This window comes from Prionailurus viverrinus, chromosome B1 (genome assembly GCF_022837055.1).
Source record: "Prionailurus viverrinus isolate Anna chromosome B1, UM_Priviv_1.0, whole genome shotgun sequence".
NCBI classification, from domain to species: Eukaryota; Metazoa; Chordata; class Mammalia; order Carnivora; family Felidae; genus Prionailurus; species Prionailurus viverrinus.
In genome coordinates, this window is record NC_062564.1 from 84,626,974 (window position 1) to 84,645,680 (window position 18,707).

Genomic DNA, 18,707 nt, shown 5'->3' on the forward strand with positions numbered 1-18,707 from the left:
TTCAATACACCCAGCAGAGAGATCCAACATGTGGCTAGTTATTGACACCTGGATTTCAGAGGAGAGATTTGTATCAGAGCTCTTCTAATCATTGTGAATCCTTAATGATATGTGTAACTTGACTGTAGAATAATAAATTGGTTCTATTCTCCAAGACCTTCACCTATCCTGCTGTTCTTACACCCCCTTCCTCCCCACAGAGGACTGGTATGAACAGTTGTATCCCCTCATCCTTACCCTGAAGGACTGCATGGGAGAAGTGGTGAACCGAGCCAAGCAGTCCTTGACATTCGTGCTCCTTCAGGAACTTGCATACAGCTTGCCCCAGTGCTTGATGCTGACTCTGAGAAGGGACATCGTCTTCAGCCAAGCGGTAGATGCCTCTTTTTGTTGTGAGCACAGTGCAATGCTTGGTGGCTAAATGTTATCCTTGGTGACAGAAGAGGTCTTCTTTTGGTAGTTTCATTTTTAAAGAGATTCTTTACTTAAATTTTTGGTATGAGGTTTTCTTGTTCATAATAAACATGAACTGAATGGAAACAGCTTATGAGATCTTAAGTATTTATTTCTGCAAAGAGATGGCCAAGTCTCTGAATTGTACATTCTGTTTCATGGCGCAGACAGTCTGTGAAGAACAGGTTGCCCATCCTGTCATGGTATTACTCCCTGGGGTCTCCACACAGTACAGGCTGGAAGGAAAGGGGCGGCTGCCTTCCACAGCAGGTGGCAGCTGGGGCTGGCAAAAGGAATCTGTTTGCAACCTCCCTTTTATTTATACAGCTCCCTAAGGAATCCCAGGACAAGGCCTCATAATGATCTTTTTGTTTGGTTTGCTTATAAAATAAGTTTGCAGGGAAGTAATGCTTAAAGGCAGGGGTTTGGCAGGACCACTTTCTTTGCCTACCCCCAGCCCTATCTCATGACACCAAGGCTGGTCTCCATCACAGTAGCTGTCCTGGGGGCCTTTCTTCTCCCTTCTGCCTCCACCCCTACAACTGAGTTTTATAGACATGCATATAGAGAAAGGAGACAGAAGCCTCTCTTTCTAAACATTCCAGGCAAAGGGAATATTTTAACCCAACTGTCCGTGTCTCCCACTATTTCATGGATGTTTCACATACTTGAAAATTTTTAATTAAATCTGTGATGCCTCAAAAATCTTAAATATTTTTCAATTAAAGTTTGCTGACCCAAATATCTTCAATGACTTTTTTTTAGCTTGCTGGACTGGTTTGTGGTTTTATCATCAAATTACATACAAGTTTGCATGACCCTGGCTTCCTGCAGCAGCTTCACACAGTGGGGTTGATAGTGCAATATGAAGGACTGCTAAGTACATACAGTGAGTATTGCTTTGGTACATGTTAAAATCGTATTCTTATTCATAAGGATAGTTGATCCATAGATTCTGCAGTAAAACTTAAAAATGAGAAATAAACATTTATGACATCAGGCATTACAGAAATAATGTAACTTTCTGTTCTGTGCATTCATTCACCTTGTAACTGTACTCTTATCCTCATTATGTTTTGAAAATGGAATTATAGATTATTTCATAGTGGAGTCCTGAACAACCATCTGACTTTTTTAATATAAAAGGCTCTTTGCCAACAGAGTTTCAATGACTGGATTTTTAAAGTCCCAACTCTCTAATGTCTAGAACTGCACTATTCAATACATAGCCTGGTGTGGCTATTGAGCACTTGAAACGTGTCTAGTCCAAATCAATATGTGCTAGACAGGCACACCAGATTTCCAAGACTAGTAAAAACTAGTTTTATATTAATAATTAATAATTTTATATTGATTTATAACTAAATGATACATTGGGTATATTGGGTTAGAGTAAAATATATTATTAATATTAATTTCACCTCTGTAAATCTTACTCTTTTAAAAACATGACCCCCCAGGAAATTTAAAATTATATATGTGGCCTGCATTATATTTGAATTGGATAGTGTTGATCTGGACTCTAACTCAATTTCCTCCTTCTTAGGCTTTCTTTGTTAGTGTGCTGAGAAATAAAACTAGTGTGAGCCTGGGTCAGTAGTCTAAAATTCAAACATCTCTATTATTTCTAGAAAAATCAAATATCAGTCCTTCCAATGGAAAGAGATCTGCATGATCCTCTGTTTCATAAAGGAGTTAAAACTTCCCAATAGCCTTCCACCAAATGTACACATTCTTCTTTCCCTCAAAGGGTACTTGGACTGCTGGAGTCCACTGAAATGGTTTTTATTTCACTGGTGAAAGCCTTCAGCCTCTGAGGAAAAGTGTTTAGAATAAATTCACTGCACTCAGAAACTCATTCACTAAAATGCTAGAACAAATCCCAGCAGGGAGGTGTAATACCAAATGACATTTTCTTCAAATAGTATATTTGTAACAATGCTCCTTCTCCCTTGTGTAGGTGATGAAATCGGAATGCTAGAGGACATGGCTGTTGGCATTTCAGATTTGAAGAAAGTTGCATTTAAAATAATTGAAGCCAAGTCCAATGATGTCTTGCCAGTTATAACAGGAAGGCGGTAAGTGGTGCCTATTTCCTCGAGACCAAGCTTTGTTAGATATTTGTGTTAACTCCTGACAAAGGAGCCAAGGAGAATTAAGGTTTGGTTGGGAAACTTTGCTCTTGTTCTTTTTTCCTTTTTTGTGCAAAATAAGTTAGGGGATGTAAGAGGGGAAGATCTTGAAAAACTCTCAGAAGTCTCGTGAATGTTTATCAATTGTCCGGTAGTGAGGTGAGCCTTGTAGTATTCCTCCAGGAAATATGAGGAATTCAAAAGAATAGCAGGCATCAGAAGAGCATTTCTCTTTATTACTATCTATTCCAAAGCTCTACATGTTTTTACTTTTGCTGGAATCATTTGGTTAATAGCATCATAATTCCTAAAATGACTTTTTATTAAATTCTGTTAAAAGCAGCAACATTTTAGAAAGGATCTATTTCTGTGTCACGGGGCATATACCGCCATTTTTCTTAATTATTTTTGACAATTCACTCACAGACTCAAATTTCTGAGAATGGTTTTAAATAAATAGCTTTGAAGGTCAGTGTATGATGGGCAGAATATCAGAAATAGTTAAGAAAAATGATGATGTGTGGAATAGACCTCCAACAGAAGAATTGTATCGTTTGGTAAATCATTTCAGTTGGGGTCCACCAGATTGTAACCATTTGGAAATTAGCACTTTTAAATGCTGCATGAGGATATTTGAAATTTGAAACATTCTTAGATCACAAGGAAAAATATGAACATACTAAAGAGAAGGCCCTTTTCATACTGGAGAGAGATGGAGAAGAAAGTAGGTAGAAAAGTTCAAACTAAACTTGCTTTCTTGGGCCACCTGGGTGGCTCAGTCAGTTAAGCACCTGACTCTTGATCCGAGCTCAGGTCATGATCTCATGGTTCTTAAGTTCAAGCCCTGCATCGGGCTCTGCACTGATAGTGTGGAGCCTGCTTGAGATTCTGCCTCTCCTTCTCTCTTCCCCTGCCCACTTGTGTGTGCTCTCTATTTCTCTCTCAAAATAAGTAAACATAAAAAAAAAATTAACCTTGCTTTCTTGTCTATAGTCAATATATAATAGTTATTTTAAACTTTGTATGAAGGATGCTCAGAGATACATGATTGAATGAAAGGTGACTATTTCTTATACATAAAGAAAAAATATCCTCATAAAGCTAAATATTTCATCTGTGAACTCATGCTTAATTTTCCATGCATTGGAATAAAGAAGAATAAAATTGTTCATACACACACCTGGAAAACAGTACCACTCTATATTACTATGGAGATTATTATCAAAAGTGGGAAACTGATACTTCTATCACAATTAATATGGAAAGCTTACCAGGCCATTTGGTATAGGCAGAGTATACGCTTTTTCTGAGGGAATGTGCAGGCTGTGCCTAAATTCAAAAGTTACGAAACAGATGTCAGTGGAACTCTTAGAACAGCAAAGTGAGCAACTTGGCAAATCCTCTCTCCTAACAGGAGCACTGCAATTGGACAGAATTGTCTAAAATGACCAACTTGAGACTAAGGAAATAAATGTGCACACAAACTCAGAAGTACTTATTGATGAAAAACTAGTGGACATTGGTTAAGACCATTGGTGTCTGTTGGCTCTCTTGCCTGGAGTTGCTCCCATCCAAGCCAGCTGGGTAGTTGGGTCAGCACAGTTTTACTGCGGTGACACAATCTGAGAAGACCAGTGGTTTCACTACTAGAGGGGGCTGACTTTATTTGGACTGGAGAGCAGAAAAAAGCACACTCCTGAAAAGTTGTTGGAAGCAGTGGTGATACACATAACAATGTCATTCACAATAACGTCAAAAAATAATTACATCGGACCAAATTTAACAAAGTACTCTAAGAATTGTATACAGAACACACAAAATCGTGCTTAGAGAAATTGATAAGATCCAATAAACAGAAAAGACAGTCCGTGTTCCCAGATTAGGATACTCAGTATTGTTTCGATGGCAATTCTCCACAAATTGATCTATAGATTCAGTCCAATTGCTGTCTAAATCCCAGTAGTCTTTTGTGCAGAAATTGGCAAGCTAAACCTAAAATTTGTATGGAAATGCAAAGGAACCAAAATTCCAAAAACAATTTTGCAAAAGAAGGACAAAAGAAGACTTACACTTTCTGATTTCAAGACTTAATATGAAACCACAATAGTCAAGACTTTGTGGTACTGGAATAAGTATACACATCTAGATCAATGGAACAGAATTTAGAGCCCAGATGTAAACTGTTCAATTGATTTTTGACAGAAGTGCCAAAGCCATTCAATGGAGAATGGGGAGTCTTTTCAAAAAATGTGCTGTGACAATTGGTTATCCATATGCAGAAAAAATAATTTAGAACCCAATTTACGTCACACACAAAAGTTATAATGGATCATAGGTCTAAATGTAGGAGCTAAAACTATTTGTAAAACTATTTGAGAAAATATTTCTAAGTTGGGTTCAGGAAAGAGTTCTTAGATAGGACCCCAAATTGTAGATTCATAAAATAAACAATTTGATAGATATAATTTAATCAAAATTATAAACTTTTAAGGATCAAAAATATCACTAAGTAAATGAAAAGACAAGCCACAGATTGGGAGACAATATATACAAATCATATATCTGATAAAAGACTTGCATCCAGAATGTATAAAGATTCTTACGACTCAATAATTATGAGAAAAAATCCTAATTTAAAAATGGGCAAACAGTTTGAATAGATTTTTTGCCAGGTAAGATATGTGAGTGGTTTATATGCATATGGAAACATATTCAATATCATTAGTCATTAGGAGAATGCAAATTAAAGCCCCAAGTGGATACCGCTTCATCATAGTGGAAACCATCATAATCAAAAATCAGACAAGTGTTCACAAGGATGTGAGAAACCTGGAACCCTCATACATTGCTGGTGGGCATATAAAGTTGTGCTGCCACTTTGGAAACAGTTTGGCAGTTTCTTAAAAAGTTGAACGTAAAATTACTATATGACTTTTAGGTATATACCAAAGAGAAAATGAAACCATATGTCCACACAACAGCTAATGCACGAATGTTGATAACAGCATTATTCATAATAGTCCAAATCATGAAGTAATCCAAGTATCCGTCAACTTGTGAGTACATTGACAAAATGTGGTATATCTATACAATAGAATGCTATAAAAAGGAATAAAAAGGAAATCTGCTGATACATGCTACGACATAATAACTTCAAAGTCATTATGCTAAATGAAAATGCTAGACACAAAAGACTATATATTACATAATTCTGTTTATATGAAATATGTAAAAAAGTAAAATCTGCAGAGACAGGAAATAGATCAGTGGTTTCCTGGGGCTGACAGTGGGATTGGGGTTTGAATGCAAATGGTCATTTGCATTCAAGGGAGAGATCTGTTTAAGGTGATGGAAATGTTCTGAAACTGGATTATAGTCAGGACTGCACAACTCTACAAATTTGCTAAAACTCTGAATTCTGCACTTACAATGCATGAGTTTATGTCAGTTATATTTGATTCAAGCTGACAAAAAGTTATCATAAAATACTATATAATGTTTCACCTTCAGTGTACCTTTACACATGGACTCACTCATTAATACTTCTCGTATTCTGAAATAAATAAACATCAGCCCTCTGTTAGCCAGGCTATTGTAAAGGGCACTGAGAGCATTTTTAAAAAGAAAAATAGGGGTGCCTGGGTGGCTCAGTCGGTTAAGCGTCCGACTTCGGCTCAGGTCATGATCTCACAGTCTGTGAGTTCGAGCCCCGCGTCGGGCTCTGTGCAGACAGCTCAGAGCCTGGAGCCTGTTTTGGATTCTGTGTCTCCCTCTCTCTCTCTGACCCTCCCCCGTTCATGCTCTGTCTCTCTGTGTCTCAAAAATAAATAAACATTAAAAAAAAATAAATTAAAAAAATTAAAAAAAGAAAAAAGAAAAATAATGTGGCCATTCATCTGCGGCTAGTGCTAACATCCCTGCTTGCCAGATTGGGGGTATGTCCTGGTTCTCTGGTTTGAAGCACAGGGTCAATCATCCAGAGTACATGTCAGTATTGTTATATTTTAGAAAACTAAAAATATCCTCACAAAGAGACTCACTAGTTGTCCTGTGCTTCTTTTCCCAATACATGTATTGCTATCCCAGCACTATATATAGCTCCAGAAACACATGGATTTTCATAAACTCTGAACAAAACTCTCTATATTTTAATACTCAATTCACACTGCATCAGAAGATGTCAAGTTTAAAAATGTACAAGCAGCTATTCTTGTTGACCATATTCTGTGAATCCTAATTTAAATTTTCCACACCAAACAGTAGGGGTAATTTTTAATGGAAATTTCCAGTGAAAAACCACTCCTGTGATGTGCTAATGTTGCAAAACTGATCAGGAACCCCCAAAGGTTACATTTTAAATAATGAAACAGTTACATTCCCATCAAGCCATCGCAAAGAGGGAGGTTCATCAATAATAATAATAATCAAGCCATGCTAAGTAATGCCTTAAGTGATTGGGCTTATTAGTTTCACTATATTGAAAAATCCATCATTAAATTACTTTCCTTATTCTTGAGACTGACTGGGTTTTAAAAATAATTAAATCAAGAAGATAAATATTGAGTCTCTTATGCACATGGCCCTGGTGTACAAATGAACTAAACATTCTTCCTTTCCTAAAGGATCTCAAAGTAATGGAGAAAAATAAAAAATGAAAATAACTCTTTATGCCAAGTAATTTAATAGTGAAGTGAATGAAATGATTGTTGAATGAATTAATAACAGAAAATAGGGAGATAGCAGCCAGAAACCTAAATCAGCTCTATGTTCCAACTGTTTTATTGTTTCTTTCCAATAAAACTGAATGAAATGAACAATGCTCCTTCTCTTTGCCCTCCGCTTTCTTTAGTGAACATTACGTGGTAGAGGTGAAGCTTCCAGCGAGAATGTTTGAGGCCCTGCCCCTGCAGATTAAAGAAGGGCAATTGCTTCATGTGTATCCAGTACTTTTTAATGTTGGAATCAATGAGCAACAAACTCTTGCTGAGAGGTAAGCTTCAAGTGTAAGATCAGTACTACACATGTTTTTTAATTGGTATGGGTATGTTGAGCAATTCCATACTCTTCTGTGCACAGAACACAGAACTCAGAAAGACTCATGGCAAACGTTCTCCCTTTTTATCACTACCAAGTTATTTGAGATAGCAAGGACAAATATTCACATTTAAGGATCCCTGGCCCACATCAAATTTAAATGTGGCAAAGGAATGAGGAAAATATTGATGCCAATACCAAATTATTTACAGGGATTAACTTTCTTCATGTTTCCAAGTACAGTGTGTGTATCCAGTTTTAGAAGTTTTATGTTTGGGGGACTGGGGGTGCCTGGGTGGCTCAGTCGATTGAGCATATGACTTCGGCTCAGGTCATGATCTCACGGCTCGTGAGTTCGAGCCCCATGTGAGGTTCTGTGCTGACAGCTCAGAGCCTGGAGCCTGCTTCAGATTTTGTGTCTCCCTCTTTCTCTGCCTCTCCCACACTCACACTCTTTCTCATTCTCCTTCAAAAATAAACATTTAAAAAAAAAGTTTTTGTGTTTTGGGTGCCTAGGTGGCTCCTTGGTTAGACGACCAACTCTTGATTTGGAATCAGGTCATGATCTCGCGGGTTTGTGTGATTGAGCCCTGTGTTGGGCTCCTGTGCTGACAATGCAGAGTCTGCTTGGGATTCTCTCTCTCTGTCTCTCTTTCTCTCTCTCTGCCCTTGTCCTCCTTGCATACTCTGTCTCTCCAAATAAATAAATAAATAAATAAATAAATGTTTAAAAAAAAAGAAGTTTTATGTTCATATGTATTTCAACAATGTAAACTCAGCTAATTTTGTCAAACTTTTCTGGACCTGAAACACAGTCTATTATTCCCTTTTGTTTTGTTTACTAAAATAGCTGTTATTGGGCAAGGTTAGCACATCTTTTCATAATAAATTGCTTAGTCAAACAACAGATGATTATACATAGTGCCATGAGTTAGTGTCAAAAACACTTTTGTGAGAAAGCATAGGAATTACTTTTGCATATTACATGATTCACATGTAGAGATTATTGAAAATGTGGATACGAGTTAAAGTTCATAGAACACATTTTTTTTTTAATTTTTTTTTCAACGTTTATTTTTGGGACAGAGAGAGACAGAGCATGAACGGGGGAGGGGCAGAGAGAGAGGGAGACACAGAATCAGAAACAGGCTCCAGGCTCTGAGCCATCAGCCCAGAGCCTGACGCGGGGCTCGAACTCCCGGACCGCGAGATCGTGACCTGGCTGAAGTCGGACGCTTAACCGACTGCGCCACCCAGGCACCCATTTTTAAAAGATTTTAGAGAAAGAAGTCACCATCTTGGCTATGAGGCCTGGCTGGAAAGGTTCCCCTACAGGCAGAACTTCTGGAGAATTTGATAGTCTTCCATATTTAAAATGCTTTCTTATCCATAATTCACTCTCCAAATGGCTCCTTCCCCCATGGGTATCAGTTTAAAAGTGCCTAGCATATTCTTGGCCATGACTTGATATGCAAGTGTTAAACCTTTCCAATGTCTTTTACTAAATTAAAAATGCCACTGCATTTATAGTACTCCTGAATTTTTCAATGATAGTCAAGGTGCCAGTTTTTATCTATTATTTTCCGATGATTTTTCCTTCTCTCCCTCTTATCCAAAAGATATCCTGAACAGCATAGGTTTTCATAATTCTCACTTGTCAGTTACAAAATTAGGTGGCATCTTTGTATTTCATGTTTAATTTCAAACTGTACAGAAGCCATTAATCTCTTTTCTTATACTATGCATAAATCAGAATATATTTGTATTCACTGTGTTGTACAAGTTTTCTTTGATAATTGAGCACTTTTGCAAATAAGTACCTGAAGTCAGATTATATTCCAGTCATTGGTATATATGTGCCTCACAGCAAGTTCAGTGGTTGAGATGAATGTTATTTATGAACATAAATTACACAATTTGGGTGGGAAAAACAAAAGAGCACTCTAAATTAATTATCTCTTCTTTGGTACACTAAACTACAGAGTGTTTGCGGTTTGAATTAGTAAGTTAAGACCTGTGAATGTCATCTTGAGAGATGTGGAAGTCCCATGTACAGACTTTCAAGGAATAGTTAGCATTGTATTTTCAAGCCCTCTACATTCGGTTAATTTGCATCATTTATGTCACTGTGACTATCTCAGTTGTTAGTTACTTTATTTTAAAAAGGCCTTACCTTCTTTGTGGCGCCCATGTGGCTCAGTTGGTTAAGCATCCAACTTTGGTTCAGGTCATGATCTCACGGTTCGTGAGTTCGAGCTCCACATCAGGCTGTGTGCTGACAGCTTACAGCCTGGACCGTGCTTTGGATTCTGTGTTTCCCTCTTTCTCTGTCCCTCCCCCACTTGTGCTCGCTCTTGCTCACTCTCTCTCTCCCTGTCTCTCAAAAATAAATAAACATCAAAAAATAAAATGTCCCTTCCCTTTCTTCTCTCTTATCGATCTTGCATATTTTATGTGTGTGTGTGCACACACGTGCACCACACACACACACACACTTTTTTCATATCTGGAAGCTGTAAAAACACATAAGACTTGAAAAGGAGACAAATGACAAAGTATAGAAAAACTTGAAGAGAAGAGGGAAGGCTGACACTTAGACATCAATCAATCACTGATTTAAGTAAATCACTCTGTCTCTGTTCTCTGAGTCTTATTTCTCTGATTCTGAATTTTGAGCTTTACCAGGCAACATCTACAAGTTAGGTATGCTATGTAATCCAGGTTCAATACTTTACAAACTATTTACCCATTGCCAACTTGTATGTTATGTGTATCCATTCTTAATTAAATAAGTACTAATTACTCTGGCCTACACAACAAAATCCTTCAGACTGGGCAGCTTACACAACAGAAATGTATATCTCATTTGTATATCTCATTTGTATATCAAATGTATATCTCAAATGTATAGCCTCATTCCAGAGGCTGAGAATTCCAAGATCAAGTTTCTAGCCAACTTGGCTTCTGGTGAGAAGTCTCTCTAACTTTCTCTCTGTGTGCTCCCTTGATCTCTTTTGTGTGCACAGAGAGAGACGGTGAGCTCACAGGTGTCTCTCTTTGCAAGGACACACCAATCCTGTTAGATTAGGGCCCCCACCTCATTTGACTTTAATTACTTCCTTAGAATCTCCATTTCCAAACACAGCTACTGGGGTTTAGGGGCTTCAAAATATGATTTTTGGGGGGAAGACACAAACATTAAGTCCATAACAATAGTATTTCTCCAGCAAGGATGATATTTTTTTAATACCAGTTGATTATAATGTATGAAAAAGTTAGAAGAGTGTATTTCAGTGTTTAAGAGAAGCTCTCCTATAGATTTTCCTTCATCTATATTCTTATTCTCCAACCTTAACTCAGCATAGATATTGAGCATTGACCTTGTACCAGGCACTACTCTGCCAAGCTAAGGGACACAGGGAGCATGCAATGTGACAAGAAAAATGGATATGATCCCTGTCCGAAAAGAACTTACCATCCAGTAAGGAAGCCAGGTCAACAAGTAATACATTACAGTTTGACTCATGCAATAAGCAAAGATGTGGAAGGGGCAGGAATAATGGAGGAAAGAAAGTGATTCACAGATGGGAGGGGAATACATGAGGAAGGTTTCATGGAATACATGAGCCTAAAGCCTGAAGGATGAATTGATCAAACAGACAAGGAAGATAAAAAAAATTCTAGTTAGAGGGAGAATAACATGTGGAGAGTTCCAAAGGTATCAAAATTCTGCTGATGAGGGAGAAAAGTGTAACTACATTCCTATGAGGGTTTTTGGAAGGTTTGGTGGAGAAGTTAGATGCTAAACTAAGGGGGTTGGACTTTGTCCTTATAGGGAGAGAAGAGGCGGTGAAGTTTAGTGAGCTGATATGAAGAACAGGTATTAGACTCACTTCTCCAACGTTGTGTTTATTGCACATGCAGCTCTCGGCATATAGTCAAAGTTAAACAAATATCTGTCGAATGAATGAATGATCTGACCTTGATGTAAAGGAGAGACTGGAAGGGAAGGAGATTGAAGACATAGCATTGGGGTATTTGGGAACTGTATACCCAGTCTAGAGTGGATGTAATTAAATGTCTACTATACAATTACAGTGTTAAGGAAAAAGAAGGAAAGACTGCCAGAGATGTGAAAAGATCAATGAATACTGGATGGGGTGAAGAAAAGAGAGGAAATCCAGAAGAGTGCCTAGATTTTAACATGAGTTAATGGCAGAATACTGGGGATATGTTTAATTCTAAACAAAAGGAGGAGGTGGTTTTAGTCTGGCATCTATTTAAAAATAAAAGGTTAAAAAATGTTACTTTCAGGAGCATCTTTATAACCCATAACTGTTTTCTTTGTTCTATTTTAGGTTTGGAGATGTCTCCTTGCAGGAAAGTATTAATCAGGAAAATTTTGAACTTCTAAAAGAATATTACACAATATTTATGGAAAAGATGCCTCCTGATTGTAAGTACACCAGCTTTAGAAAGCAACAATAATAATTTCTTGATTATAAATTTTCAGGACAGGTCAAACAAAGAGGTCAATGAGGGAAAGACACATGGGGTAAGGATGGGAGAGCAACTTTGAGATTATCTGAATCAAAAAGACTGATTGCCAAGGTGGCATGACCGTCACCTGCCTCACTGCCTTGATTGCACTCTTGATGTCCTGCTGCTCATGCTAGGACATTAATTTTAGTGCCACTGGAAGATACCAAAAATCTAAAATAAGGAACTTATAGTTAAGAATCTCAATTGAGTCTACTAAAAAGTTTGTATAATTCTTAACCATGTAAAAGGGTTTAATGAATAATTAACTTTTTGATTTATAATCTATATCAGATATATCACACATATACAAGGAGAAAATCAGATAGAATACAAGTTATACAAGTAACAAAAAGTGATATGAACTAAGGAACTAATTTATTGAATAGGATTATTGCAATTTTTATGTGAAACTGTTAAGCATCCAAGCCTATAGAAATGTATCTTACACTTCAGCATGTTTTTTATTATTCAATTCTGCAGTTCTTTTCCCCACAAAAGTAAGCACACAACATTTGAGCAATTCAAAGCCAGAGAATCAAAAATGTAGTTGGAGTTCATCAATAAGTGATATAAATGTGTGGTAATATTGAGATATTTACAATGATAAGAAACTAGGTTTTAATAAAGTAGAAAATATTGTATTTTTAACCAAAAGCTATAATGAAAGTCTATTATCAAATCACTGGCAATTTTTTCACTGCTCTGTATTCTGATACTTTATCTAAAATACCGTTGGTGGCAGAGTGTTTAGGACTTTTCATAACCCAGTGAATCTTGCATCAAAATATTACAATGGCATACGCAAGTCAAGTGTGGATAGTTAAAAATTTCACCTGCAGTTTTTATATTATTTTATTTCACATAAAATATTATTTTTATACCAAAATGAAATTAAATGCAGGGAAACTTTTTGGCATCCAGCATTCTTGTGAATTCTAAATTTAATTACTTAAAGTTAGTAATATAAACAAAACTATTTTGCATTAGTAATTAATGAAAAATGGCTTATTTTAACTTGGATGTGGGTAGATAATTTTTATACAAGTTATCTAAATTTGGAATTCTCAGAATTCTTTTTTTTAAATGTTTGTTTATTTATTTTGAGAGAGCACAAGAGAGCACAAGTGAGGGACAGGGAGAGAGAAAGAAAGAGAGGGAATCCCAGGCAGGCTCCGCACTGTCAGCATAGAGCCTGACTTGGGATTTGATCCCAGAACCGTGAGATCATGACCTGAGCTGAAATCAAGAGTCAGAAGGTTAACCTACTGAACTACCCAAGCACCCCTGGAATTCCCAGAATTCTTATAACTTATTTTCTATTTCTATCAGTTCTTTCGAAGTGTGATCACAGAACCAGCAGAATCAACATCACCTAGGAACCTGTTGGCAATGCAAATTCCCAAGTCTCTCTACAGAACTATTGAGTTTTCCCTATAATCTGTGTTTTAATAAACATTTTAGGTTATTTTTAATTGATAATAATATTTGTGAACCAATGATATGTCCTCATTACTTAAAATATATTTAAAAGTAGGTTGTTGGCAAAGTCTATAAGGGGCTTCAATACTATACATAAAATAATTATGTCACCTTAAAAATATGTATAAGTCATTGTTGAAATATGTACAAGTCATGAGTAAATTATTGTCTGAGACACTAAATTCAAAAAAAAAATCCCTACATTCAAGTCATTTAAACTCTTCATGGGAACAGAAGTTTAAAAAGTTTGAAAACATAAGACCTCATGTAGTATACTAAATAAATATAACTAAGTATATTTGAAACTTGTAAATATATTTCTTCTTTGAAAACATGGTGGACTTTTGCATCAAACCAATTATATTTCATTAGCTAGGCAGTTGTCTTAACATAGTGAATGTTTCCTGATATTTTGTTTTCTATTATGTCAACATACTTTTGAGACAACCTGTCACAGATTTGGCACAGAATTTTGTGATATGACTTTGGTTGTTTTCCATAACAAAAGTCCAAATCTGATCTATGCACTATACTGACATATGTAGGGTTGTTCCTTATGCAGAAAAGTTGTAACTCAAAGCATCATTTGAGTTATACTCCATTCAAGAAAGAAACTATAAAGCTTTATTAACAGTGTAAATAGAGGTTAGGCTGTTTGTAAAGGAGGAAAAGAATTACCATGCTGAATCGTACCCATAATCCATATAATCTATTATTTTTCTTTCACAGTAAAATTAAGGATAATTTCTGTCAGTGTTAAAAGGATGAGTTAATCCTATAAACCATTACTTTCACTTACTAATCCATTTTGGATGTGCTATCCATTCATTAACCCCATTTATTTTATGATTTATGAATTAAATGGTTGAATTTTACATTATTCTACATGTTTTAAAAAAAATTCCCTTTCTTCCAAAGGATTTTTTTTTTACCTTAAAGGATGTCTTTTGTGATATTGGGATTGAATGAATAAATCTATTTCAACCGATGTGAGAAATACACATATATGATAGGAGACTATCCATTAAGTACAAGAAAAGAAGGATTAAAGAACCCACAAAATATGGAGAAATTGTTCAAGATTGAGGGGCTTCAAGCATCACTGTAGTTAAATGAGAAAGATTTTAGACAGGATAAGGTAAACAAGAATAACAAATGTGTTGATGAAGAAAAAAGAGGGATTAAAGAGAAGCTGTTGGATTTGGTGGTTATGAGCATTGATGACATTGCATGGAACCATTTACATAAAAACATGGAGTGGAACCACATCTAAAGCATTTAAGAAGAGAACTCGTATTGTACAAGTGGACAACCAGAGCGAAAGCTACCCTCCTAGGAAGGTCGGTAGTGACTACAAAGAATGAAAAAATAAGCTGAAAGCAACAGAATCAGGGAAGAGGGGTTTTCTCCTTTATTTCTCTTTAGTTTCATTTTCCAAGAGACATGAAAATTGTAAAGACATGTGGAAAGTATAGGACAGTTGCAAGGGGCTAAGGATCGGCTCTGGACACTGCATAGAGGCTCTACAAAAGGTTGCAACGGTCAAACCCCTAGAACTAGCCAGAAAGCCCTTGAGGGACCCAGAGAGAGCAGAAGATTATGCCTCCCATATGATACAAAGAACATTACTCAGGAGGAAAAAAGTAGTATTCTGGGTTTTAGGAAAAGAAATCTGCCATGCCTGGCTACAGCCCATATAACACCTGAAGAAATTCAATAAAAGGTCACCCGTCACTGTTTAAGATTGGTGCTCTGAGTATCGAAGGTTTGGAAGGAGGCCAAAGTGTAGTTTAGGTCTGCTGCTCCACCACTGTCTGTCAGGTCTCCAGGCTCCTTTGGTAGTTTCAGAGGGAAAAGGCTTGAAAAGAGATTTTGTTCACAAGCACTTTACTAACTGTAAAAATCATATCAGTCATGGTTTTCCCTGATATGCTGTCAAATTCTTTTAACATAATTATGAAAATGTAATTCTTTAACTATAACATTTAAAATCTGTGCATGAGTGTCAAGCACTCTGAGGTTTACTTTTGCTGAGCTAAGATTTAGTTAACAGGCTGCAATTTATTTAGACCAAAATATTTTCGTGTGCTTTGAACTTACATTTTCAGTTAACATTTTACATTTTTTATTATTTTGATTTATCTTATCTCTCCTTTAAAAAATAAATTAGTGGGTGGGGTGCCTGGGTGGCTCGGTGGGTTAAGCCTCCAACTCTTGATTTCAGCTCAGGTCTCATGGTTCATGAGTTTGAGACCTACATCAGGCTCTGTGCGCTGAAGCCTGTTTGGGATTCTCTCTCTCTGCTCCTCCCACACTTTCTCTCTCTCCCTCACTCTCTCAAAAATAAATAAATAAACTTTAAAAAGTGGGAGGCACCTGGGTGGCTCAGTCAGATAAGCATCTAGCTTCTGCTCAGGTCATGATCTCACAGTTCATGAGTTCAAGATCCACATAGGTTTTGCTGCTGTCAGCACAGAGCCTGCTTCAGATCCTCTGTCTCCCTCTCTCTCTCTCTCTCTCTCTGCCCCTCCCCCATTCTCTCTCTCTCTTAAAAATAAATATAATACTAAAAAATAAAATAAATAAAAAATAGATCAATGGAGCAAAACTGGGTCAGTTAAGAATAAAATCAGAAAGAAAATTATAATGTTAAAACTCAAAATAATGTGAAATATATAAAAAGTAACAGGACTCCATTAGGATAAGAAAACCTACACATGAAAGGATTTCCCAGAAGCAGATGAAAAAGAAAGCTTAACTGTGAATAAAATGCTGAGTATCTAAAATCTACTTTTGTTAGGCCAGAAAATGGATCACGTGACTCTTCATATCTAATAACTTGTCTTTTGAAAACATTGTCATACAGCCATTGAAAGTTCAGCAAGGTTTTTCAAAGATAAGATAGAACTCTCTAGTAAATCAAGATACTTTTTCTAGAACAAATATATGGTAATAGTTCCCTGAGTAAAATTATTGGATTCTGTTTCTCTAAGAAATGGAAAACAAACAAAACAAAACAGAGCTACCAAGGTATCATTCATAATTTTACTTTATGTAATATAAACTTACAAATGGATATATCAGACTATTGCTAAGAAACAGACAACTAGTTACAGCATTTATAACACATACTATGCTCTGGAAGAAATCAGTCCTAGGTCTTGCCAAGATTTTGTAGCTGATCACACTGTTGGACTTTCCACATGGTTCAATGCCATAGAATGTGGGAGAACAGTGGCTGGCACACATACTAACACATACCTTGTGTTACAAATGGATAAAATCACTGAGGAGCAGCAGATACATCAGTTCTTGGAATATCGTGCATATATCAGAGAGAAAAATTGCACCGCATTTGCTCTGTGTATTAATGAAAATCAAGGCTACTTATAAATGGCTATTTCCTTCAGTCAGTAATTCTAGTATGAGCTGTGGTCGCAGTCCAGAAAGTGTGTGATAGAATCAATAGTGACAGCATCAACTATGTGTGCCTCAGAGATAGGCAATGCTCCATAAACAAAATAAGGTGCATTTAAATATCACCTTTATCTAAGTAAATATCTACTTACTGTTTGTATACTTAAAATTGGAGCCCACGTGTGTTGACACTTGTAACATGGCTCACAGCTTTCACAAGTCTAAATGTGCTGCCTTTACTCTCTCACAACAAGCTATGGTGGGGTTTCTGGCCCCTGCTTTTCAGAGCCCTCTACCCTCGGACTAGCACCCATGCTGATCCTGGCTAACCAGACCTCAGCAGGCTCTGGAAATAACCTGAACTTATAAAATAAGAAATGAAATCAGGCAGATATCTTAAAAGACATTAACAAACACACACAGACATGCAGTTGCACACACACACAAATACACACACTCACACTCATGTACACACCCCATTAAATGTCTTCTGACAATCTGAGTTTTTCCCTTTAGCAAAGGAACTTTCTGATACAGGTTAAATATTTCCCAAGTTTTAAAGTAAATTTCTAAATGATTAACTTTTTCTCCACATATAATAATTCTAGATCTCCTATGAATGATTTACATTAATATATATATTATATTTATATATATGATATGATTATATATATTGTATGTGTATGATATATACTTGTTCTGAACATTAGGATGGCCCTTCAACGTTACAAAACAGTGACATCAAAGGCTAGTGTTTTATTCTGTCAACTAAGGTTCAGCCATGGGTGACAAAAAATACCATAAGACCCTTCCCCCAGTACTTTTCTCCCTCCTCCCAATATATCTTTTATATTTTTACTGTCTATAAACTTTAAGTATGAGGTCAGGAAATGCAAGAAAGGATTGGCCTGCACACAGGGTCAGATAGACACAGGGTCATGTCTGAATTTGACATGTTATGCTAGCCTAGGCTGTGGTTTGCTAAAATAAAAAATATACATATATTACTAAATCCTTAGTAACCATATCAGTCCAAGTGCAGTCAGGAAAACACATTTGAGGAATTTGCTGTGGAGCATTGGTGATAGACATGAAAGAAATGGGAGAAATTAAGCAGGGATCGACTTAGCCACACTGAGTTTAGCAATATCAAGAAGCTGATGCTAGGCCAGGTGCTGAAAGGACCTAGGTCAGATGTAGTGTCACCAGAGCACAAAATCTAGGGCCATGCTGCTGAATCTTGGTTCTTGATGGGGACTGTCCAGAAGAAGCTGGGACCACAGACAGAAGAGTTGCCCCCTGGGAACTGGAGCCATGCGGAAGCCACGGTCATATCCACAAGCAGAGAGATCAGAAAACAAATACACTGGTTTCTGTCTCCCTGGTTCCTTTAACCTCGCTCTTAATCCTCATTGTCCAAATTTAACTGAGTCAGCAGGCAGCAAGCAGTCTGGGGAACAAGGATTCCTGTGATATAGAGCAGAAGGGAAAAAAGTAGAGATAGATATGAGAGCAAATCAGCAATTGACCAGCCCAGTCTATCCCTCAGTCATTCGGCACCTCTTCTTACCTTTTACCCATGCAAGAATAATTTCAAATGATCCATATCTGGATGTGGGGTCAGCAGTTTGTGTTTTACCAAGCTCTCTA

General features: G+C 36.8%; 1 protein-coding gene across 3 annotated transcripts in view; it reads left to right on the plus strand.

Moving 5' to 3' along the window:
* Positions 1-18,707, plus strand: part of INPP4B (inositol polyphosphate-4-phosphatase type II B) — a 403,509-nt gene that overhangs the window by 314,359 nt on the left and 70,443 nt on the right. For all 3 annotated transcript variants that reach the window (XM_047855552.1, XM_047855554.1, XM_047855553.1), the window contains 5 exons: positions 201-373; positions 1,219-1,342; positions 2,414-2,531; positions 7,435-7,575; positions 11,978-12,075. In XM_047855552.1, coding sequence (XP_047711508.1) covers positions 201-373; positions 1,219-1,342; positions 2,414-2,531; positions 7,435-7,575; positions 11,978-12,075 — 654 coding nt within the window. The remainder of the gene's footprint in view (positions 1-200; positions 374-1,218; positions 1,343-2,413; positions 2,532-7,434; positions 7,576-11,977; positions 12,076-18,707) is intronic.